Below are 25,291 nucleotides of genomic sequence, written 5' to 3' on the forward strand. Positions count from 1 at the left end.
ATTAACTGCCAAGGTGCTGTGATTTGGCAATATAAGGGGTGAATACAGGTCAGCTGCAGTCATGTGAAGAAGTTCACTAACAAAATATATGTTATAGATGACCATTACATTGCATGCTCAGCTGCTTTAATGCATCTTTTAATTCACCTTTTGCCTGTCCTTTGGCTGCTTCACATTCAAGGATCCAGATCAGCTAATCCTGCTGGTGGTAAGAGACTGATTTTCCTCATCTGTCTTTTTCACTTTTGCACCTGTTTGATAGTGTTTATTCTTATGTGATTTTATTTTTGCATTGTGTATAACTACACTGTATCTTATGTCCTAGAATTAATTTAGGTTCATGAGAATATACAATGGTACCTTGGTTTACGAGCATAATTCGTTTCAGAAGCATGCTCGTAATCCAAAGTACTCATATATCAAAGCAAAGTACCCCCATAGAAAATAGTGGCAATGCAGACGATTCGTTCCAGAACCCAGGATCTGTACCTGTCGGGTGCCGGGTGCTGCAGCGCCATCTCCTCCGTCCGTCATCCGCTGGAGAACCCTGCAGTGCCGCTTCGGAGGAATGCCTCTTCTGTCCGCCAGCCAGCCTTCCACGTCGGGTGCCTTCCGCATGTTGGAGAGCCTCTATCTGAGCCTACGCAGCCGAGTGCCGTCCCACCTGCACGTTGCGTATGACACGCACAATGTTGAGGATTGACGTGCGTGATCATGCGCAACATGCAGGCTGGACGGTACTTGGCTGCGTAGGCTCAGATAGAGGCTCTCCAACATGTGGAAGGCACCCGACGTGGAAGGCTGGCCGGCGGACGGAAGAGGAATTCCCTGAAGCGGCGCTTCCTACAGCTGTAAGTGCTCGTTTATAGGGGCAGTGCTCGGTTTGCGAGACAAAAGTTTGCTGAGTGTTTTGCTCGTCTTGAAAAACACTCACAAACCGCGTTACTCGCAAACCGAGGTTCCACTGTATTACTTATGCTAAGAGTACTATTAAATTAATGTTCTTAAAATTTCATTTTTTAACATTGTAACTTCCTGGGTAACTGACCCAACCTTTTGTAATGTAATGAATAGAAAACCTGATTAACATAACAACATGCAGTCTATTCAATTCAAAATTTAAAATTTGTGTTTTGAATTTATACAGATTCCTAGTTTCTACAGACTTCAGTCTGGGTTTCTTACTACCACTGAATAATTTTGATCAACTATTAAATAAATGTCCTGAAAAGATTGTCTATAAATCTTTAAGCATAGCTGCTGGATTGGGATATAGTATAGCCCATTCAGCCAGTAATGAACAATCTTGCACACCTGGACATCTAATCTAATCTAAGGCTTGGCTTTATATACTGAGAAAGCTCGACCCGGTTTACAATAGTTAACTTAACAAATAAAAACCATGAGGAATGAGACTAAGTTTTGGGAGATTAATTTTCAAAGTGTTTAGCAAATAAAATGGTTTTTAAAGATTTACGAAAAAGTTGAAGTGAACTGGAACTCCTTAAAAGGAGTGGGAGATCAATCCAAAGTTGAGAAAACTTAAAAATCAAAGATTGAATGAAAATCTTGACTCCTTTTATCCCTTTCTTGGAAGGAAGAGATAATTTAAATTTAAAAGCATCTTCAAAGAAATTGGTGATGGTCTAAAACTACATTTCTAAACTAAATGCCACAGATTTAAACCAAATATAATGCCCATGGGGTTTGTTTTCCTTGAGAAAGAAGGCGGCCCATGTCACTCAAAATTGATGAAAATAAAGTTTTAGTTTAGCTGTAATTATCTTTAAGTGTTCAGATTTATTTCTCTGAAACCTGTATGTAGTTATAGGTGCTTTAAATTTTGTAACATTTATCCCCATTTATGATATTTTGATAGCTGAGGAAACTTCTTTCAAATCTTGAACTTTCTAAAGCTGTTTCACAGCTAATAGGGGTCATCTGTACTTCACGCAACCTTACTGTGGTACTTATCTAGAATGAGCTGATTCTGAGATTAGCTTCTCTCTGTCTAATATTAGCTACTTCCAAACCTAATGCCCGTCCCAACAGTTGTAGAAAAAGTTTAATTGAAATTAGAATCTACACAATATTTTATTGTAAAAATTTTCTAAAATCTCCAGTAGTAATCTTTGAATTTTGTTTCTAGCTGGCAGTCGATCCAGTTCACCTGGCAAGCTTCTGGGAAGCGCATATGGAGGATTGCCAAGCGGGGCTCAGCGAGTTCCTTTGGTGGCACAATCCTCAGAAAAACGCAGCAAGATTCCCCGCAGTCAAGGATGCAGTCGTGAGACGAGCCCAAACAGAATAGGACTTGGTAAGATTGCTTGCAGGGGATTCCTAGAGCTCAGCTTCTTTTGCTGGAATGTATAACTTGTTGAAAAAGTATCTCAAATTGGCCTAAAATGTTAACATGGGGCCCACAGGATGGCTGGCAGTTTGCTGAATTTGAGAAAAAGAAGAAGCAAATCTTGTGCAAGTCACCTTCTATTCCGTGCCTAGTATTTCAATGAAATGCAAGTCTTCCTCATGTCAGCTTTAACCACTCTACTGTCCTTTGAGGGACATAATTTTTGTTTAAATTAGCAACTTGATAATTTGACTGAGATATTTAATTTAATTTAGAAATATCATTGGAATTCTGGATTTCAGTTAAGCCACAATGTTTATTTAACTTGTGTGGAACTACTGTGTTTGGTTAGTGATATAAAGTAGCCATCACCAGTCTTGAAGGATAAAAGTTAATTGGCTAGCCAGCTTGATCCTGGAAATAAAACAAAGCAAAAATATTGTACTAATAAGCTTAGGGCTCCTTTTACGAAGCCGCGTTTGCGGCTTTATCGCACGCACCTTTTTAGTGCGTGCTAACCCCCGCGCTAGCTGAAAAACGGTGTCAGGTCAAAAGCGCACCGAGATAAAGGCGCATGCAGACAACTGAGCACAACGTGGAGGCGCGCGCCAAAGAAAATGACTGTTTTAAAGGGCTCCAACAGGGGATGTGGGGAGAAAACCCCCCATTTTACTTTATACAGATCGCGCCGCGTTGTGGGGGCGCTGTGGGGGGTTTAGGGGGTTGTAACCCCCCACATTTTACTGAAAACTTCACTTTTTCCCTAAAAAACAGGGAAACAGTTAAGTTTCCAGTATAATGAGGGTGGTTACAACCCCCTAACGCCGCCGCAATCTGTATTAAGTAAAGTGGGGGGAAGTTTCACCAACAAACCCCCCCCCCCCGTCGGAGCCCCTAAAAACACTCTTTTTCTTCGGCGCACGCTTCCGTCTTGCGCTCAGTTGTTGGCGCGCGCCTTTGTCTTCGGCGGTTTTGTCTATGAACCCTGAAAAACTGCTCAAGAGGAGGCAGTTGCGGCTAGCGCAGCCGGCAAATTAGCGCACGCTATTACACGCGTTAAACCGCTAACGCGGTTTCGTAAAAGGAGCCCTAAGGTCCTATGACAGTGTTGAATTAAAAAAGACCAAAGTTGTTATTTTTTCCACAGTTTAATGTGTTTTTAAGGTCTTCATAGTATGTCAGTCTTTTTTGATTCAAATGTATTCTCTCCCTTCCTCATCCAACTTCATTGTAATCATTCATTACCCCATCTCTTTAGAACACTCAGAGTTTGAGTTTTGGAGACTGTGTTGTACTGATTGTTGACTGTCCTCCAATCATGTGCCTTAGAACATAGTTCAGTTTACTGGAACTTTAATTCATACAACAAATTTTCTGAGCCCAGATGTCACCATGCCTGGAAAAAAATTGAATGTCCTCCTTTTAGTTTTCATTAAAGCGGGTAAGGTTATATACTTAATGTTAACAGCCAAAGTTAATTTGTGGTAAGTACAGAAGCAGTTTGGTAACTGTTGGTGGCATGTCTAGGGATCTGGTGGCCAAGTACTAGTGACCTGGATTGACCACTATGAAAACAGGCTACTACTGGGCTCAATGGACCATTGGTCTGACCCAGTAAGGCTATTTTTATGTTCTTACGTGTGCCAAGTATAGGACAATCAAGCCATTGTAACATCACTGACGAGGTTGGCTCTGAGGCACTGTGGACAGAGGCATTATGACATCACAATCTCAGCTCCGGAATGTTGCTCTCATTTGGAATCTCAATCTCAGCTCCGGAATCTTGCTGTTCTTTGAGATGTTGGAATGTTGCTACTCTTTGGGTTTTGGCCAGGTACTAGTGACCTGGATTGGCCACCGTGAGAACGGGCTGCTGGGCTCGATGGACCATTGGTCTGACCCAGTTAAGGCTATTCTTATGTTCTTATGTCTAGTTTCCTCATGCAGTTTCCATACAAGTTCCCTACCGTATGTCAATGCCAAGTATTAATAGCATAGATGCACTTTACACCCTTGCAAACTAAACATTTGAAATTTAGTGTGTACAGTTTATTATATGCTAACTGCAGTATATAGTCCATGCTGAATCTCTGACCATACGCTTCTATTCCTTGCCCCATCCTGTGATAAGCAGTTAGTATGGGACTTTTATCGCACCCACTGTTTTAGTGCATGGTATCAATTAGTGCACCTTAGTAAAAAGGCCTCTCTGTTATATACATTTTAACATGACATTTTTTAAACTGTATTAATTCTGAGAGTCATTTTAAACAGTGTGCTCTTTCAGGTTCTTCTGTAAACCTGTTGCTTGCCACTGTTGCAGATATGATGTTGATCCTGGTAGACTTATAGGCCTTTCCTCTTTCCTGTCCCTTCATTTCCAAATTGTTAAGCAGCATAGTGATTGGGCTTCTGACTGAGCATGGTCAAGAGCTTGTTCTGGAAAGCTCTTCACATTGTGCTAGTTACCTGACTCCCCCATGAGTTTCTGTCATCAGAGAATGAGTACACTTCTCCCTCCGTATTCGCTGTGATAGGGGATTAACAAAACTGCAAATACTGAAAAACCGTGAATAACTTTTTTATAGGTTATTTGCTGTTTTCTATTAAAAACCATCGTGAATATGGTGAAACCGCGAATAATATGGTGGGAGACCTGGCCTGTTTCTGAAGGAGAGGCAAAACACGGTGAAGAAAGTGCTGGGAATCAGCGATTTTCTCTGTAAACCAGGAGTGTCCAATCTTTTGGCTTCCCTGGGCCGCATTGGTTGAAAAAAATGTTTCTGGGGCTGCACAAACGTGCAAACGCTGCAGCGAGACAGAGGAGGGAGTCGGCAAGACGGTAAACACCCGGGGGCAGCAGAGGAAAACACTGCATCGCCTTTGACCGGGGCCACACAAAATACTTCACTGGGCCGCTTGGGGCCCTCGGGCCGCAGGATGAACACCCCTGCTGTAAACACTTGGAATCAGCAATTTCTCTATGCAAGCTGATGTAATTTGGGGGGGAGGAGCCAGCAAGCTAAAAACCGTTAATAATCGAAACTGCGAATACGGAGGGAGAAGTTTATTGCAGATTATTTCACTTTTTTTCATGATGTAAATAATCCTTAAGTCATATTTATACTTAAGTAAAAGTTTAAAGCAACAGTTTAGTATATTTGAGGGTGTTGTTTTTTTTAACTGCATTTTAACTCTCTGTATATGTTAATGCTGGTCATTTTGATTATGATGTCTGAACAGTTTTAAAAACTGAAATAACACTCAAATTTCAAAGAGAGTGCCCTTGTGGGCAAAAGGTAGCAGAGATAAGGGGGAGTTGATTTTTAGTCGAGTAATAATAATAATAATAACAGTTTATATACCGTAATACCGTTAAGTTCTATGTGGTTTACAATAGATTAAGCGAGGTACAAATTGATTGAATTTAAGAGGGGGGAAGAGGAGAGTTAATAGGACCGGAAAAGCGTTGTTGAGGAGAAAGAGATTAATAGGACAGAGGAATCACTATGGAGGAGAAAGAAGATGAGTGGGTCAGTTGTCTAGATACTTTAGGAACAGTTGAGTATGTGTTAAGTATTTTGAAATCCCTACATAGTCTTCAGCTTCCCTGAGGCATTCCACAAGGGAGTTTTCTTTGAAAATTGGCCATCGCGTATTGCACGTTTGTCTTGCTAAATGGGCTGATGGAGAATCTGATATTCTTACTTTGGGCATTTCCTGGATAAAGCCTGTTATTTCACATAATAGTGTTTCTCCAAGGACAAGCAGGACATAAATAATATTAAATATTAAACTAAGGCCAGTACAGGGCAAACTTGCTAGGTCTGTATCTGTATATGGCCGTTTGGGGGAGGATGGGCTGGGGAGGGCTTCAATGGCTGGGAGGGTATAGATGGGCTGGAGTAGGTTTTAACGGAGATTTCGGCAGTAGGAACCCAAGCACAGTACCGCGTAGAGCTTTGGATTCTTGCCCAGAAATAGCGAAGAAGAAAAAATTAAAAAATTTAAATTGAATCAGGTTGGGCAGACGGGATGGACCATTCGGGTCTTTATCTGCCGTCATCTACTATGTTACATGTGGGTGCCATCTATGTAGCCCTGGTGAAGGTGCTGCCCAACATAATGATCATTCCAGAAGCCTTTGGTAGGGTTACCAGATTTTCCAAATGGAAAATTTGGATCCCTAGACCCATCCTCAGGCCTGCCCAGTCCCACCCATCCCCGCCCTGGTCCTGCCCCCAATCCCTCCCTATCCCCCCTCCCCCGCTGCCTGCTTTTGACAGGCAGGAGGGCATCCATATATGCGCAGATGCCCTCCTAATCAACGGCGATTTGTTGGAAGCTTTTCCAAAACCCGGACAAAGTGCCAGGTTTTGAAAAGCCATCCAGACCCCCGGACATGTCGAAATCTGGACGTCTGGTAACCCTAGGCCTGACTTTACATGCATGTGTATTTTCTTACCTGCCTGACTCTTTGAGACCTGTAGTTTCGCATCATCTGCAAAGCAGTACACACGTCAGGCTGTTCTTTCCTCAGAGAGATTGTTTGCTTTCCTGCTTGTTCAGTTTTTTTTTATTTTTAAATATCTTTATTGAAGCATCAAAACCATACAAGGAACAATACGAACTTAGGAAAGTGTAAATACAATGGAGCATAACTCAGAATAATGTCAAAAATTATACATAGAACCAACACAGACGCCCAGAGTGTCCAGTCCCCTAGATACAGTAAAGCAGCAGATGACTCTGAGTCCTATAAATAAGAACCTGTATGGCAAATGAAGCTTATTTTGTTTCTTAGTAAATCCCCAAAAGAAAATCCACTTAACTCAAAATATCAGTCACTACATTCCTCACTACTCATAAGAACGAGCAGGAAGGTGTGTGTGTGTGTGTGGGGGGGGGGGGGGGGCGGTCACGTGATGCATGCTAATTCAACTCAATTCCTGGATATTTTGTATCCAAGGGGTAATAGAGCGGCGAGGGGCATCCCACAGTCCTTTTTCTGAAGAGCAGAGAGAGAGGCATGCCTGCAAAAGCCCCCAAGACCGCTCGAGAATCGGGAAAACTACCTGTTAACAAGATGGCAGAGGCCCCTTTTCCTGAACCTGCAACCATGAGCGCATGGGCACAGGAGGTGTCCTGCATGGTATCCATGGTGTTGGAAGACTGGCTGAATAAACTGCAATCAACGGTGAAGGATATCGATGATAAACTTGATTCCAAGTCCTGCAGTCCAATCCAATATTAAGATGCAGGCAGCAGTCCAGCAGCAAGATGGGGGCTATCCAGTCTTTTGCACTGTCACATATTTGATAATCTCCTAGTTGGTGAGAGGTCTTATGTGTGTGCTTGGTGCAAAGAGTTCCTAGACTTAGGAAACAGGTCTGATCTCTTGAGGCTAGAGTAGCAGGCTTGGAGTAACTGAGAAAGACAGAGAGGTACATAGAGGAGACTTACAGTATCCATTTCAGCCAGACGTGTAGCTTGGCTTAGAGCATCTGGTCTTCAAGAAGGCCTTCAAGATCACTTAGCAGATGCTCCCTGTAAAGGAAATATTTTATTTGGTTCAGGATACTGTCTCTGAAGTTAAAGATCAATCTACAGCTATTAAAGAACTCTCCACATCTACGTCTTCAAACACTTTCTCTCAATGCAGATGTCCTAACCCATTCTCCAGGAATCAGTTTTATCCACCTTATTATTCTCAGTTCAATTATAAAAGCAATACCAGCCATATTCAAGACAGCCTCCTTCAAGAATCTCTTCTCAACCCTCTTTCACGTCAAAAACCTAGAGAATGCAAATTCCAATCAGCAACTTCTTTTTCTACCCTAGAACTCAATCCTAGTTTTTGACAGTTCACCAGTTGGAAGCAGAATTCAAAACTTTTCAGTGAATTGGCATCAGATCACAGTCAACAAATGAGTTTTACAGATAGTAAAATTTGGCTATAAACTAAATTTCATGCATCTTCCTCAGAACAACCCTCCAAAATCCAGAATTCCTCCTACATCACAAGCACCCATTCTTAGAGAGGAAATTCAATCACTACTTCTCAATCAATCCATTACTCCTGTTCCTCCTCAGGAGCGCAACCTGGGTTTTTACTCTCATTATTTTCTAATCCCCAGAAAAGACTGAGGATTTGAGACCAATACTTGACCTCAGAGATCTAAATTCCTTCCTAAAAAGAGAGAAGTTTTCCCTCCTCCCTACAAATTCTTTGCTCACATCCCTAGATTTAAAAGATGCATACACACACATTCCAGTCCACCCTCACCATTGGAAATATCTCAGATTCATTTTTCAAAATCACCATTTTCAATACAAAATCCTGCCATTCGGCCTTTCTGTAGCGCCCAGAGACTTTTCCAAATTCTTAGTGGTAGTGGCAGCTTTTCTCAGGAAAAAAAGGCATGTTTGTGTTCCTGCTTAGACGACTGGCTCATCTCTTCACCATCAAAACAGGATTTATTATATTCCATTCAAACTACAATATCCATACTCATATCTCTGGGGTTTATCATCAATGTCAAAAAATTACAGCACAGCCCAACTCAGCACTTACAGTTCATTGGAGCTCACCTCAAAACAATATCAGCAAGAGTTTATCTTCCTCAAGAGCATGCTATCAAAATCCGTCAGTTAATATTCTTTGCTCCTCCAGACAACTTCCTGTTCAGCAATTCATCTACTCAAACTTCTAGGTCACAGTGTGGTCTAAAGCAGGAGTGTCTAAACTTTTGGCTTCCCTGGGCCGCATTGGTTGAAAAAAAATTTTCTGGGGCCGCGCAAACACTGCAACAAGACAGAGGAGGCAGCAGAGGAAAACACTACATCGCCTTCGACCGGGGCTGCACAAAATACTTCATGGGGCCGCAGGTTGGACACCCCTGGTCTAAAGGATCAGTGGAACCAATACAGTCCACCTTTAAGGCACAAAATTTGGCTAACACCTCAAATAAATACAGCTTTCATTGGTAGCTGTCTTCAAAAAACATATTCTCAGGTTCACCTTTTCGTCATCCAGATCGAGACCTAATCTTAACCACAGATGCCTCTTCCCATGGTTGAGGAGCTCACCGCAACCATTTCAAGTGATGCATGTCGGTAACAGAAATCTCATGCACAAATACAGGATGTCCGGGGCGGTACTTGGAAAGACCTCCCAGGAAAGAGACTTGGGAGTTCTGATCGACAAGTCGATGAAGCTGTCCACGCAATGCACGGCGGTGGCGAAAAGGTTGAACAGAATGCTAGGAATGATAAAGAAGGGGATCACGAACAGATCGGAGAAGGTTATCATGCCACTGTACCGGGCCATGGTGCGCCCTCAATTGGAGTACTGCGTCTAGCACTGGTCGCCGTACATGAAGAAGGACACGGTACTCAAAAGGGTCCAGAGAAGAGCGACTAAAATGGTTAAGGGACTGGAGGAGTTTCTATACAGTGAGAGATTAGAGAAACTGGGCCTCTTCTCCCTTGAAAAGAGGAGACTGAGAGGGGACATGATCAAAACATTCAAGATGCTGAAGGGAATAGACTTAGTAGATAAAGACAGGTTGTTCACCTTCTCCAAGGTAGGGAGAACGAGAGGACACTCTCTAAAGTTGAAAGGGGATAGATTCCATTCAAACGTAAGGAAGTTCTTCTTCACCCAGAGTGTGGTAGAAAATTAGAACACTCTTCCGGAGTCTGTTATTGGGGAAAATACCCTCCAGGGATTCAAGACAAAGTTGGACAAGTTCCTGCTAAACTGGAACGTACGCAGGTGAGGCTGGACTCATTTAGAGCACTGGTCTTTGACTTAAGGGCCACCGCATGAGCAGACTTCTTGGCACGATGGACCACTGGTCTGACCCAACTGCGGCAATTCTTATGTTCTTATGTTCAAAATACAGGCTCCATAGTCTCCAGCAGAATAAAAACCTTCATATCAATATACTGGAACTCTTTGTTCGTATTGGTAACCATGTTTTATCTGAACAAACAAGAGGGTATGGAATCTCACTCACTTTGGGATCTCACTCAAATTGAACTTTTCAAATATGAGCCTCTCTTCAAGCAGTGTACATTCCAGGAGTACAAAACACATTAACAAACAAGTTAAGCATAATTCTACTTCTGCAAGAATGGTCTCTTTCACCTCCAACAGCTCAAGCACTCTTTCATCGCTGGGGAAGGCCAAAAATAGATCTTTTCGCTTCAGATGTGAATCCCAAATATGACCTCTATTGCTCAAAAATCCCCTCATCCAGAAGTCTCTACCAAGATGCTTTCAATATCAGATGGACAATTCATCTCTACTATGCTTTTCCTCTTCCTCTCATGTCACGAATTCTCCAAAATGTCATTCATGATTCCACCCAGACTGGCCTTGTTAACCTGGCTGTCACTCCTCTCTGTTGACAGCCTAATACCATTAGATATCCATCCAATACTTTTGTTGCAACAAAATGGACAATTTATACATCCCAATTGTCCAGCTTTAACTCTCAAGGCCTGGTGCTTCAAAGGTTCCCACTATCAGCTCTCCCACCAGTAATCCAAGATGTTTTAATAGCACATAAACTTTCTACCCAGAAATCATATTCCCTCAAATGGAAACAGTTCTCTTCCTGGTATTTATCTTATTCTCTGGATCCATATCGTTGTTCTTTTCCACAACTTCTACATTACCTCTGGCATCTTTCCTACACTAGATGTAAATGTCAGTCAAAGTTCATTTAGCAGCTTTTTCAACAAACTGTGCTGACTACGACACTAAACCCATCTCAGCACATTCTATGGTTCATTGATTTCTCAGAGGATTCATGCATTTGTGTCCTCCATTTCACTGTACCTGTTTGAGATCTTAATTTGCTTTTGATACAACCTCTAGAATCTACTTCTCTACAATTTCTCACATGAAAAACTCTCTTCCTAATTACTATTACATCAGTGAGCAGAATTAGTGAGATCCAAGCACTCGTCCATTATCCGTCATACACCAGATTTTTCCCCACATAAGTAGTCCTTCGGACTCATCCAAAATTTCTTCCAAACATAGTTATTCCTTTTAATTTAAACCAAGAAATTATCCTTCCAATTTTCTTTACAAAGCCTCATACTGATCCAGCAGCAGTTACTCTTCATACTCTGGATTGCAGAAGAGCTTTGTTGTTCTACTTGCAAAGTATCAGTACACCTAGGACAGCATCATAGCTGTTCCTTTTGTATTATTCTTCTCATTTAGGTCAACCAGTATCCAAGCGTGCTCTTTCAACTTGTTATCGGCAATCACACCTTCCTCCTCCAAGAAAAATAGAGGCTCATTCATTAAGAGCAGTTTCTACTACAACAGTTCATCTCAGATGAGTTTCCTATAATGATATAGCAAAGCAACCATGGTCTTCTTTTCATACTTTCCCTAAACATCACTGCTTTGGATATTACTTCCAGAACTGATAGCAGATTTGGACAATCAGTTTTGCAGTCTCTGTTTACTTTAGCTTTCCACCTCCACCCTTCAACAACTTCGGACTACTTCAGTTCCAAATTAATTTTTTTCCTAAAATGTAGTCCTTGGCTATGGAGTCACCAGTGTGTCTGCATTGGCCTGTGTCCATGGAGAAAGCTATGTTTCTTACCTGAAACAGGTTTTCTCTGCGGACATCAAGACAATGCAGACATACCTTCCCTCCTTCCATTCCCTGAACAAAAAAAGATGATAAGAAATGAATTATTCTTCATCACACCAGGTATAGAAGACTGCATATTCTTAGGATAAAGAACATAAAATCAATTTTACTATTTGGGTTCTAGCTAGGTACTTGGAACCTGGGTTGGCCAACAGGATACTGGGCTTGATGGACATTCAGTCTGTCCCAGTATGGCAATTCTTATGTTCTTATGACATAACTGAGGAGGTGATGCTCATGTTCAATATAGGAAAGACAGAACGGCTTCTGATTGGCTGTCAAAGATTGTGCACAAGCTTGAGAGGGTGGTTCCGGACCAGTTGCCTGCGACTGAATTAAACCAGTGTGTCTACATTGTCCTGATTTCCACGGAGAACACGTTACAGGTAAAAAAAACAGCTGTAGCAGGTGCTCTGAGGACAGCAGGACAAGTATTCTCACACACTCTTCCATATCGCCTAGGAGCTGGATTCTTATGCCCTGTTTTTCAACTAACTGCAGATACCGCGCAAGTCAAGTGGATAGGAAGGCATGAGCACATGCATGGTCAGGCCTGTCAAAAGTTTCTGGAATGATCAGTATGCTAAGTAGCGTCTGCATTGGGGATCAGTAGACGACAGCACTCATGTGAGAATGCTTGTCCTGTTGTCCTCGGAGAACACCTGCTACAGGTGAATAACTTTGCTTTATCAAATAATGCTTCAGTTTTGTTAACGATTCAGCTTATAACTTTCAGAAAAGTGATTTTATATATGGCTTTTCCTCATTTTTGGGGTTACATACAATTAGTATTTTCTGCACTGGGAAAATCATCTAAATCAGTAGTTTTGAACCCATCCAGTTGTGTTTTTATTGTAACCTCATTTGAATATTCATGTTTATATTTGCATACACGGCCTCCAGTGCATGCAAATCTCATGAATTCGTATTTATTGAGGATAGCATGAAAACCCAACTAGCTGGTTGTGTCATGAGGAGATCCACTGATCTAGACTAATTTAAAAACATTTGTAAATACAGTGGTACCTTGGATTACGAGCATAATCCGTTCCAGGAGCATGCTCGTAATCCAAAATGCTCGTATATCAAAGCAAGTTTCCCCATAGGAAGTAAGGCGCATGCTCAAGGCCCGGCACAGGAAGAAGATTTTCGGGCACAGGACATGCTGATGCCGGCGATGCCAATGCGGAAGGAAGTAAGAAGAGGGCTCGGGTGGGTTGGGGGATCTCAGGTGGCAGCGGGGGGGGGGGTTCCGGATTGCAGGGGGGAGGGTGCCGGTTCTCGGGGGGGGGGGGTGCTCGTACAGCGAGGCAAGCTTGGTTTACGAGGCACCAAATTTGCAAATGTTTTGCTCGTCTTGCAAAACACTCGCAAACTGGTGCACTCGTAAACCGAGGTATCACTGTACTTCATTTACATCTTTGTTTTTATCCTGTAGCTTTCTATCATACTAATGACAGAGCAGGCCTTGGTGCACAGTTCTAATGACAGGCAGCTGCTAGGGAAAGAGGAGATGGGCTCAGAGTGCAGCTGAAGGAGAGAGGGTTAAGTGTGAGTGCTGCTGTCTGACTGTGAGAGAGAAATGTTGCAAGGGTGAGATATAACTAAAGTGAAAACACCGAGATTCGTTAGTTTTATTTGGATAACATTATAAAATGAGTATGAAGCACAGAATGAGAAAACCCTTAAGTATCTCTTCTGCAAAGTTCCAGAACTGATTACAATTTTGTTTGGAATTTTTTAGTTGAAAATTTATGTGCTCTTCCTTCTGAAAGGTATCTGTAAGAAACTTAATTGCTTTCTGCAAAATTTTGATCAGAATATCCTGCTGAAACCAAATACAGATTTCTAGTTAAAATCAATTTTGCTAAAGGTTTTAGTATAGGAGTGTATATTCAGATAAACATGTCTTTTTGGCTAGGTAGTCCAGCTTCTGGTCCCCACCTTCTTTGAAAAACTTGAAGTGGCTGATGCAGATGCGAACTAACAATGTAATTGATTAAGCTGTCATGTGACTTGCTTGGAAAGCTTTCTGTCCTTTTAATAAACTTGTTCGCCTTCTCTGACAATCCTCCATGCTGCATGCTAGCACGGAGCAGCCGTATCCCTCGACCCAGCATGAGTCAGGGGTGCAGTCGCGACACCAGCCGCGAGAGCAGTCGAGATACAAGCCCTGCTCGGGGCTTTCCTCCACTTGGTGAGTACACGCAGGCATCAGAACTTTAACGGTGAGCTTGCCTTTGCCCCTTTCTGATTGCCTGTTCAGGACACAGTGCAAGGTGGAATGATCTTGCTTGCTCTCCCTTTTGCTTTATTTTTCTTTTCTCCTCTTGGCTCTCCCTCCAGTCAATTCTGTTATTGCGCATGTTTCAGCAGTGCGTGAAATATTTTATTTTGGTACTGAAACCCTTAAATGTGAAATGTGATGATTCTAATTCATTGAACTCTTCCTCTCATTATTTTTTTATCTCTAATCCTGCAGCAGGTAATAAAAAAAATAGGAAATTGATGCAAATGATGGTATTTAAAACTTTTAACAACATAGCTTAATTAATCATGGATTAATCATTTTTGGAATGCAGAGTTAGCACTGATATTGGTGAAAGGTAAGATACAAAAAAATGGCAGTTGCTATATGCCCAATTTTCTGAGCTCAGAGTTTGATGCAGATGTTGAAATCACACTGCTCCTTGGAATCAAGCATACAATAGAGTTATTTTTTTAAATATTAATTTTTGTGTCAGTAGCTGAACTCCAAAACTATTTGTGAAACAAAGCATACATGAAGCAATTTATATCTGGATCTAATGTCTTTTCTCAAACACTTTGAAGTTTTAGGTTTTACATTTAAAAGAAAGCTAACTTTATGTCTTGTACCGAGCAGACGTGCATTTTGGGCGCTGCAGCTCATTGCTGAGTGGCTTCCTGAATGGCTCCCACGAATTCTCATGAGACTCACCGCAGCTATGCAGGAAGCCATTCAGCGCTGAGCAGCAGTGCCCAAGCGCACTCCTGTTCGGAATAGCTGAACTGACAGAACTCAGGGCACTGAACAGCTCAGAAGCGGGATAGGAATGTGGAAAGCTCACTCCTGCTCTCTACACCTCTGGACCACCAGGGATTCCAGGTACACAGGTCATAGGGAAGGTGCGGCGACATGCAGGATATCAGTAAAGAGGAGGTACAATGAACAGGACAGAGAGAGGGGACAGGGTGCAGAGCCTGGGAGGGAGGGGGAACAGGGTGGAGTGCCGGGCCGGGTTCGGAGCGGGGAAGTGAGGTTATTCCAGATCTCAGTGATTCTAAAGGGGAGGGATGACCCAAGTTTGCCTGCATGGGAAATACCTTTTGTGGAAGGGAAGGATAGTTTAAGAGTTTGGGAGGATCTGGAGGAGGTAGGGGTTGGGGAGTTCCAGGATAGAGGGATAACGGCAGGAAGGATGCCATGTAGGATCTTGTAGGCTAGGCACGCACATTTGAAGTGGATCCTGGGGATTACTGGGAGCCAATGGAGCTTAGACAGGAGTGGCGAGACGTGATCAAATTTGCTTTTCGCGAAAATAAGCTTAGCCGCGGCATTCTGAATCCGCTGAAGTCTGTGGAGGCTTTTCTTGGTTAGGCTGAGGTAGATAGAATTGCAATAGTCCAATCTGGAGAGGATGATGGATTGTACTAGGACTGCGAAGTGTTTTTGGTGAAAATAGGGTCTGACTTTCCTTAGCATGTGAAGGCTGAAGAAGCATTTTTTTACCAAGGATTGGAGATGGTCGTTGAAGGAGAGAGAAGAGTCTAAGGTGACACCCAGAACTTTGCTTGAGAACTCGAGCTGTAATGAGGAGCCGAAGGACAATGGGATGGAGGAGGGTAAATGGTCTAATTTTGGGCCGAGCCAAAGGAGTTTTGTTTTGGACTCGTTCAGTTTCATTTGCATTGTGAATGCCCAGGATTGGAGGTTCGTTATGCATGAGGATATGTTCGTAGAGAGGTTAGTGAGGTTCGAGTCGGTCTCGAGGAGGACGAGGATGTCATCAGCATAAGTGTAAAGAGTTTCAAGGGGGAAAAGTTGGAGTAGTTTCAGGGAGGACATGTAAATGTTAAAGAGGATTGGGGAGAGGGGTGAACCTTGCGGGACACCACAAGTCGGGGTCCAGGGGGAGGATGAGGTGCCGCTCATGTTAACCATGTAAGAGTGGGAGCGCAAGAATTTGGAGAACCAATCAAGAACTATGGAGCTAATGCCTATCTCGGAGAGTTGGAAAATTAGAATGTCTTGGTGGACAACGTCAAAAGCTGCGGAGAGGTCGAATTGTAGAAGAACAGCAAACTTGTTACGAGAATGCAGTTGCTGAACCTTAGAGATTAGAGAGGCCAACAGGGATTCGGTGCAGAAGTTGGGTCTGAAGCCATATTGGTAAGGTAGGAGAATAGAGAATCTTTCTAAGTAGGAAGAGAGCTGGGTAGATATGATAGACTCGAGCAGCTTGGTGAGGAGAGGGATATTTGCTATTGGACAATAGCTGGATGGTATGGAGGGGTCTAGGTCAGCTTTTTTCAGTAAAGGGGTCAGTGCGATGTGTCCCATTTCAGTGGAGAATAGGCCTGATAATAGGGCAGAATTTATGAGTTTGGTAAGAGATGTGATGGCCTGTGTGGGGATTTTCTCAAATAGGTAGGAGGGGAATGGGTCCAGGATGCAGTTGCATGATTTTAACTTGAGGCAGAGTTTAAGGGTCTGAGAATCAGATATGAGCTCGAAGGCAGTCCAGGATCTGTCGGCAGGGATGGGGTTGAGAGCAGTTAGGGTGGGGTTGGGTTCGGGGGGCACCAGAGAGTTGTAGGAGACTGCGGGTGGGAAGGAGCGCCTTAAGGTAGAGATCTTATCATTGAAGAATTTTGCTAGGACCTCGGCTGAAGGAGATGAGTGGAGAAAGGTGGAGTCATTTTTAGTGGTTAGGGAGCGCCAAATGTTGAACAGTGTGCTATTCTGGTTGTTGGATTTGGAGATCTTGTCTCCATAGAAGTTCTTCCTTGCTTTTTTTAATATTGAGTTGTAGAGCTTGATATTGACTCTCCAGGCCTGTCTGTCAGATGGGGATTTGGATTTTTTTCCATTTTCGCTCTAAGGCTCGACATTTTTGTTTCAGGTCTCTGTGGAGTGGAAGGTACCAAGGGGCTTTATGGGGATAGGTGATGGATTTAGTGGTTTGGGGGGCGAGGGAGTGGTAGGTAGACTTGGAGAGGGCGATCCAGTTGTGCCAATTGTTTTCAGAGTCTGCAAGCTTGGGAATGGAGGGGAAGTGGTTGAGGAATTTGGTCCAGAACATCCCCTGATGTAGCCTGGGATAAGGCGAAACAGAAGTGCTTTCTGTCGGAAAGAAGCTGTATGAAAAAGCATCTGAGAGATGCAATTTGAAGATAAGTTTGCCTTGCTTGTTCACATCACATTTAATTAGACCTTATATGAACTGATAATCACTTTTTACTCCAGGCTGTAGCCATTGGTGTTATATTTTTGCAGATTTAACCTCTTGTTCCTCTGCACATAATTATGAGAACAGAAAATGAAAAATGAAGTTGGTATGAATGAATGAAATGAAAAATTGATGATATAAATGTATGGCGTTTTTTCAGACCAGTGATGATACGGATAGCTTAGGGCAGTGGTTCCCAACCCTGTCCTGGAGGAACACCAGGCCAATTGGGTTTTCAGGCTAGCCCTAATGAATATGCATGAAGCAAATTTGCATGCCTATCACTTCTATCATATGCAAATCTCTCTCATGCATATTCATTAGGGCTAGCCTGGAAACCCGATTGGCCTGGTGTTCCTCCAGGACAGGGTTGGGAATCACTGGCTTAGGGTACTGTATAGTCCCGGCCGGCCATGTATGAGGTCTGTTTTCTCCGTTTTTTGTATACATTATCAGTTTCTGTCATGTTCGATTTATTTTTGATGAGATAGTGTGAATGGGGCTTTTCTGCTAAATCTACTATGCAGTACGTCTTTTTGAGTTTGTGTTTGTTAGGGATTTAAGTTGCATTATTTCTCTATTGATTTAAATAGTCCCTACCACAGCTTGACCAAGTTTATCACAACAATATTTAAGTCACTGCAGGTTACATGTTTTGCATCTAATTACTATGAAATACCATAACACAATTTGCTGTGTTGCACTGCAAATTGCATTAGGGCCTAGAAGTTGTGATAAAATAACCACTGCTTTTAACTGAGATTATTTTACTGCATGGGATAGTGTTCCTGGGCCAGCAGAGTAGGACCACCCCCTGGTTAATGCCCCATCCCCAAGGCTGTAGTCACAAGAGGCGCCATTTTGAGGACAGCGTCTTACTTGGCAGGAACAATCCGGCATTGCTCCTGTTGGGTTTTGACCCCTTGGGGGCTAATTACCCACTGAGCCAAAACAAGAAAACACACCTGGCTCTATCCTTCCATGTGAATGAAAGGAGGGAGCAATAAACACACATATACACAGTTATAAAACTGACAGATGCTTCACAAGGCCTTGCGGGAGAGTCCGTACATCTGAATCAGGAATCTCTTGCTCCCTGGTATTGTGATCCTTTTTATTGTTTCCACAAAGTTCTTATCAATAACACATGTGCATTTCTTGAGTCACGTAAATGGACAGGAAAGATTCCCCAAATAAGGAACATCACGTAGCTCCCTTAAGTTTCATGTTTGTTTGCCACATAACTTCTCTAGGCAGGCAATATAAAGAAATAAAAAACAAAGGAAATAAGGACATACCTTTTTTTATTGGACTAACTCAATGCATTTTATGATGATGATAATAATAATAATAACAGTTTATATACCGCAATACCATTAAGTTCTATGCGGTTTACAATAGATTAAGCGAGGTACAAATTGATTGAATTTAAGAGGGGGGAAGAGGAGAGTTAATAGGACCGGAAATGCGTTGTTGAGGAGAAAGAGATTAATAGGAGGAGAAAGAAGATGAGTAGGTCAGTTGTCTAGATACTTTAGGAACAGTTGAGTTTTTAGATGTTTTCTGAATTCCTCATAAGTAGTGGGCGAAAGTAGTTGATCTAGGTCTTTACCCCACAATGCTGCTTGATGTGAAAGAAGGTGTTCATGGTGTTTTTTCAGTTTACAACCTCTAACTGGGGGGGGGGGGAAACGAAGTAGGATCTTCAGAAATAAGCAAATGTTGACAAATATCAGTATATATAAGGAAAACATGAAAGCATTTTGGAGATAGGAAGGGGGGGGGGGGGCAGGAGACAGAAAGGTGACAGAGCAGTTTTAAATGTCTCTATTAAGTCTTGTCTGGTAGGTGTCTTCTTTTGATTTCAAAGGTTTTACTTTCTTGGATTGTTTTAAAGTTCTGTTTTAGCATTCTCACCTTAAAATCATTGGTGCAATGGTCAGTTTTTCCATCGTGTTGTTCAACAGAGGTGGCATCCTGGTTGATATTGCAATTCTTAATATGAGATCTATATAGGTTGATTCTGGTTTTTAGCATTTGGCTTATTGACTTATTTCACCGATGTAACATGCCTCTTTGAACTGAATGGTGTATACCAGATTAGAAGATGAACATGTGAAGGATCCTTTTATGCTGAATGTTTTTCCTGTATGAGGAGTGACTGTGGGATCCTTTGAGATGTGCTTGCACAGTCTGCAGTTTGTCATACCACAAGGATGTGTGCCATTCGGTTCATAGACAGTGGAGCGCAAGACATCAGCGCGCTGACAATTCAGCGCAAGACAGAAGCGCGTGGGGGAAAAAGTAATTTTTAAAGAGCTCTGACGGGGGAGTTTGTGGTGGCAACCCCCCACTTTATTGGTTAGTGTTCGCGCTGCTGTTGGAGGGGGGTTCGGGGGGTTGGAAACCTCCATTATAGCAAAAACTGAACTTTTTCTGATAGTTTTCCAGCTCTGGATTGTATGTCATTACCAAGGGAGGCCTGTCTGTGATTTTCTTGTCCTTCTAGGTAGGCAGAAAGCTTACCAAAGGAATTTATGGCCTATTGTAAAATCAAAGCGTAAGGCAGTAGAGCACAAATTATTTCACAGTGAAAATGCATGAGATACTTTCTCCTGGATAAAAACAGCTACAAAATGTAACAGACAGACCACCCCCTGTCTCCATCAATCCCTACCCAAAGAACCTCTGGTCCACCAATGTTTCATATGGTAGGCTCTTTAAAGGAGCTTGGCCTTTTTGGAGAATGGGTGGAGCTTGAGTCTTGGTGGGGGTGGGGAGTCTGGGATCTGAGGAGGGGGTGCTCCTGGGCCATTGGAATAAAGCTGCTTGCAAACTGGGGGACTGAGATACTATGGGTTGCCAAATCATATGGTAAAATATTGCCTCTTACTGCATCTTAGTATCATTTGGTGGAGGTATTCTTGGGGGTTTCTTTCTGATGGGATTAAAAAATAACACACAGATTCTATTTTTAAAACTCAACTAGAGTTCCTAGCATATAGTAGTTTGCAGTGGGACCTAGTTATTAATGCTTATTAACAGCGATAGCATGCAACAGTAATTCTAATCATTATTTTCTTTGAAAATTCTTCATACAGAATTGGATCAAAGTATGTGTGATAGGTTTTTGAAGAAAATATGCATGTACTATCCTTTTGAAATCTCAGCTGTGAATTTTGCACTGAAGTGGGTGGTTTGACAATCACCACCTGAATTGGCATGTTTATTTTGCATTTTATTACTTGATCCAGTGTGGTTTGACTTAAGGAAGCATGTAGCCTGCATCTTGAGTTTATTGCTAAAACGGGAAACACCTTTTTTTAAAGGTTTTAAGAAAGATTTTATGGCTAACTCCCTGGGCCTGATTTATCAACTTTTCAAACATTTATCTGCATAAATACTGCAGGTGCAAACGTGAATTATATGTAGCTGATTGAGGGTTTTACACAAATAGCACTAGCAGATCTTTCACTATCACTATCTTGTACTGTACTGGGGTTAACAATTGATAAATCAGACCTGTTATGTTTGTAAGTCCGAGTATGCATTCTGCATGCTAACACATAAAATATGCCCTGTCAATAAAGCCACAGTGTCTAGTGTAAAAAGAAATGCATGTGGGTCTATTTTCAAGATGATTTACTGATACCAACTGCTGGTGTCTTTTTAAGTTTCCCAAATGTATAAGAGCCAGGTCTAGGGGCAGCGCTATTCAACCTCTATGCCAAAAATGGATGATCAGTTAACTAACGTGAATCATTGGTACTGGAAATTACCCTCCCCCCATACTTTTTATATATGATGTCACCAGATTTGAAATGTCTTCTGAACATTTTGACTTCTATGAAATCCTGAGATGTGAATGTTACTTATAAATATTTTTTACTGCTTCTTTGAATCCCAACTAAGCAGTGAGTGAATTCAGTCTAGCTTTTGGGGCAATAGTAGAAGCTTCATTTGCTCTTAGGCTTCTGTCTTATTGCTACAGACTTTGAATTCATTGACATATGATAAGAATAGGGTTGTACTGAATATTCATTTTTGATTCAATTCAGCCCCAAATATATTATTTGTATTCAGCCGAATAATGATTTAAATTTGAAGACAAACTATTCGTATCAGGGTTTCTACTTTGCTAAATCTCACCTGATTTCAGGTTGCTTCTTTTATTATTATGTTGAAACTCAATGCCCATTATTTGTATTTCAGTATTTGTATTTGGCTGAATAATATTTTTCATTATTCTTATTCATCCAAATTGTAAAATATGTTTTTCGGTACAGCTCTAAAAGGATACATCAAGAGAGGTTCTGTACCTGCCTACTTAGAGGACAAAAAGGGCCTTACTTCTCCACCCCCATAATTATGCTAAGAGTATCTATAGCTGCAGTAGGTACCATGAACTGACTTTTTTGAGTCACACATCATATAAAAAGTGCTTGGACTACTTAAAGACAAACAACCCAGAAGTTCCAAGTTTCCAGACCTCATGTGTTTATATCTAGGTGAGAAAAATGTTCTAAGGTTACTGATGGAGATTGTGCCCTGCTTCCTGTCCATTCATAGTTGGTCTATCTGCTCACAGTGTTGCTGCTAGGTCATGTCTGTTTCTCTCACCTCCCTTTATGGATCGTGGCACTGTTTGCTGGATTTCTCTGTGTTAACCTTGTGGGTGTTACCATTCCTTTACTTACAGCCTCTCGACGTCATTCCCGGTCTACTAGTGCTCTCTCCACTGCTGAGTCTGTTGGGCAGTCAGGTGAACAAGTGCTTAACTGCATGACTGTGCTTTGCAAATTCTCATCTTATGGCCATTTTAATGTTATAATGTCAGCCAGTGGCTAGCATGGCTTTTTTGTTGTTGTTGTTTTTGTTTATCTTTTGGTATATGCTTTTAAGTTATTGAATTTTTTTAAACTGCATTAATGTTACACATTTACAAACTATGTGGGCAATGCCATTGAAAAAAGAGCACATGTTCTAATTGAATTTTTGAAGAAATAGGAAAAATAAAACAAAAAATTGGCCAGCTAGGACAAAGCGTTTTAGAGGCCACATTACCCTTTATACGTAGACGTAACTGTGAATTGTCCACAAGTTAGTAATTTCACATGTGTGCAGAAATGCCACAGAGGCTTTTTCATTTCTTAAAATTAGCTTTGGAACTTAATTTATTAATATAAAGTCATTCTGATTATATAATCAATAATCACTGATGGATAGAATGTTAACGATTAAAGCACTGACTGGCAAAAACCAGATCAGGCCTTTAACTGGCAATGTACTTCCTGGGGTGGTATTGATTATTACTATTATAAACCAAAACTTAAGGATTCTCGTACACATTTTTCCCCTGTTTTACCTATGGCAATTTTTTGTCAGTTCCACTGGAAAGCATTTGAAAAGCAGGTAAAGGAGACAACTGCGTGAACTTTTAGACATTTTTGACATTTTTATACGTCTGTCTTACAGCAGTTTGTAGTTTAAGAATTTCAGGACTGTCCATCTACCATTTTGGGTGATTTATAAATTATGTGTACAGTAATAAAACAGAGACATGTATATTAGATTAATAGCCCTGTATTTTCCAATAAAAATACTTAATACCTCAAATCTCACAGTACTTGGATAGCTTCAGCCTATGTGCCAGAAGAAGCATTATATCAAAGGATAACAAACATATGAATTGGAAGTGGATCACCTGGTACCTTAGGAGCCATCTGATTCTGCTGATGAGAGAAGACTTTATATACAGAGTGTTTCATGGCTCATGCCAACTTCCAGTTAGGTGCCATCAGCAGTAGCAAACATTCTGTTTTGGTTTATAATATACATGTTGTCTTTATTCCATTATCATTTGCAGAATTGTCTTTTTTTTTGTACAGATGTTACTGTATGTTGACTGTTTCTGTTACCAAATCACAAAAGTACCTCATTTGTGAAAAAATACCAACAAATATTTATATGTATAAGACAGTTTCAGTAACCGAAACTTAACATGACTGAGAAATCCCCACAGAATCTCATGGAACTTTGAAGATCAAGCAAAAAATGTTACACTGTTAACTCTCACTTTTTTTTTTTGTTTATTTGTTAGTGCTGCTATTGTGATAAAATAGTCCAAAGCAAATTTTTCAAGAAATAAATAATCCCAGGGCAATTAAAACTACTGGAAAAAGATCATATTTAAAATTTACTTAGCTGGATAGTTGACGTGAGATTCTGTGGGGATTTCTCAGTCATTTTGGGTTCCCGGTTACTGAAACTCATACACATATAAATATTTTCTCAATTCTTGGGCTTTTTTCACAAACGAGGTTCTTTCATAGTTTGGATTTTTGGGGAATACCTCCTTTGTTATCTTGAGCTCCTTTTATCAAGGTACGCTACGGGGGTTAGCGCGTCAGACATTTCATCATGCGCTAATCCCCGCAGCACGCCAAAAGACTAATGCCTCGTCAATGGAGGCGTTAGCGACTAGCGCAGCAGGCAGTTGAACGCGCGGTATTCCGCACGTTAACCGTCTACCGCACCTTGATAAAAGGAGCCCTTTGAGTTTTCTTGTGTTATTCCAGACTGTTTTTGTTAATTTGTATTGTACCAATTGTTCACATATAATCCTAGATGTCTGTTTCTCAACATATTTACTGGTTCTTATATAAACCTAACCCATGCCAGATATCTATTTTTGCTGTTATGTAACTTGACATTTGAAAGGTACATTGATAAGAACTTGGGATAAAGCTATAATTATCTTAAAATTATTATTGAAAATTGCCCCTCTGGTGATAAGTTAATTTGAAGAACCTAGGACTGAGTGGCTTATCTTTTCTTCTCCTACATGTATAGATAGTTTAGTGTTGCTGGTTGTATTTATTAAATCTGTTGTGCCAGCCCTCTTTGCATTACTTCAGGGCTTGGTGTCCGTTCCCCTGGGAACCACCTCGCCTTCTGAATTTTTCAAAGGCTTGAGTGCAGGCTATAGGTGCCCTGAGTAAGAACCCTCAGGGTATCAGGAAGCCAGCTGCCTATTCCCTCCCCCCCCCCCCCCAATCATACTCTGAGATTCCATGAGGATGGAAGTCTTGGACAGGATCGGACCAACTGGCAGGCTGAAGATTTCCTGGTTTGGAGTTGTTTATTTGAAGTTTCTGAGGCAAAAAGTCATTTCTATCCCCTACAGTGTTTTTTTATTTTTCAAAAAAAGTCTCGGGCTGTTTTTGGTGCAATTTTTTCTGAAGCCTCTGTCTGCCTCACAACCGCTTGATATTTACAAAAATTGATAGGAGAAGGCACAGATAGATGTAGATCATTGAATCCTGGAAGTTGTTTGAGAAGGTTACAAGATCAAGTTCTGTGCCCCCCCTTCTGGATCTCTTTTTAGATTCCCTGGCTGGCTGGCTGGCTGGAGAGAGTTCTCTGAGTCCAGGCAATGGTGCAAAGGCTCATGGAACTTCATGACATAGAGCCAGTTCTGGATGAAGATTCGGGCTTGGGTAGATACTCCATATACTTCATAGGGCCAAAGAGTCTCAGATGACTGGAGGCCAATTTTGGACCTCAAGTTGGTCAATGCTGCACTGAAAGTACCGTGCTTCCTTATGAAGACTGTTCAGTTTGTCATTGTGGCAGTAGCACCTGGGGAATGTTTTGCCTCCCTCAGTGATGGAGGCCTCTCCACATTCCCATTTTTCCAGCTCACAGGAGGTACTTGCAGTTCCATATACTGGAGTAACATTTCCAGTTCTACTCTTTCTCCTTTGACCATGCCACAGCACCTC

General features: G+C 41.6%; 1 protein-coding gene across 11 annotated transcripts in view; it reads left to right on the forward strand.

Annotated features, from left to right (window-relative positions):
* Positions 1–25,291, forward strand: part of CLASP1 (cytoplasmic linker associated protein 1) — a 506,270-nt gene that overhangs the window by 304,349 nt on the left and 176,630 nt on the right. For all 11 annotated transcript variants that reach the window (XM_033944379.1, XM_033944384.1, XM_033944387.1 and 8 more), the window contains exon 21: positions 2,150–2,317. In XM_033944379.1, the coding sequence (XP_033800270.1) occupies positions 2,150–2,317 (168 nt within the window). The remainder of the gene's footprint in view (positions 1–2,149; positions 2,318–25,291) is intronic.

Source organism: Geotrypetes seraphini, chromosome 5 (genome assembly GCF_902459505.1).
Source record: "Geotrypetes seraphini chromosome 5, aGeoSer1.1, whole genome shotgun sequence".
In the NCBI taxonomy this organism is placed as follows: domain Eukaryota; kingdom Metazoa; phylum Chordata; class Amphibia; order Gymnophiona; family Dermophiidae; genus Geotrypetes; species Geotrypetes seraphini.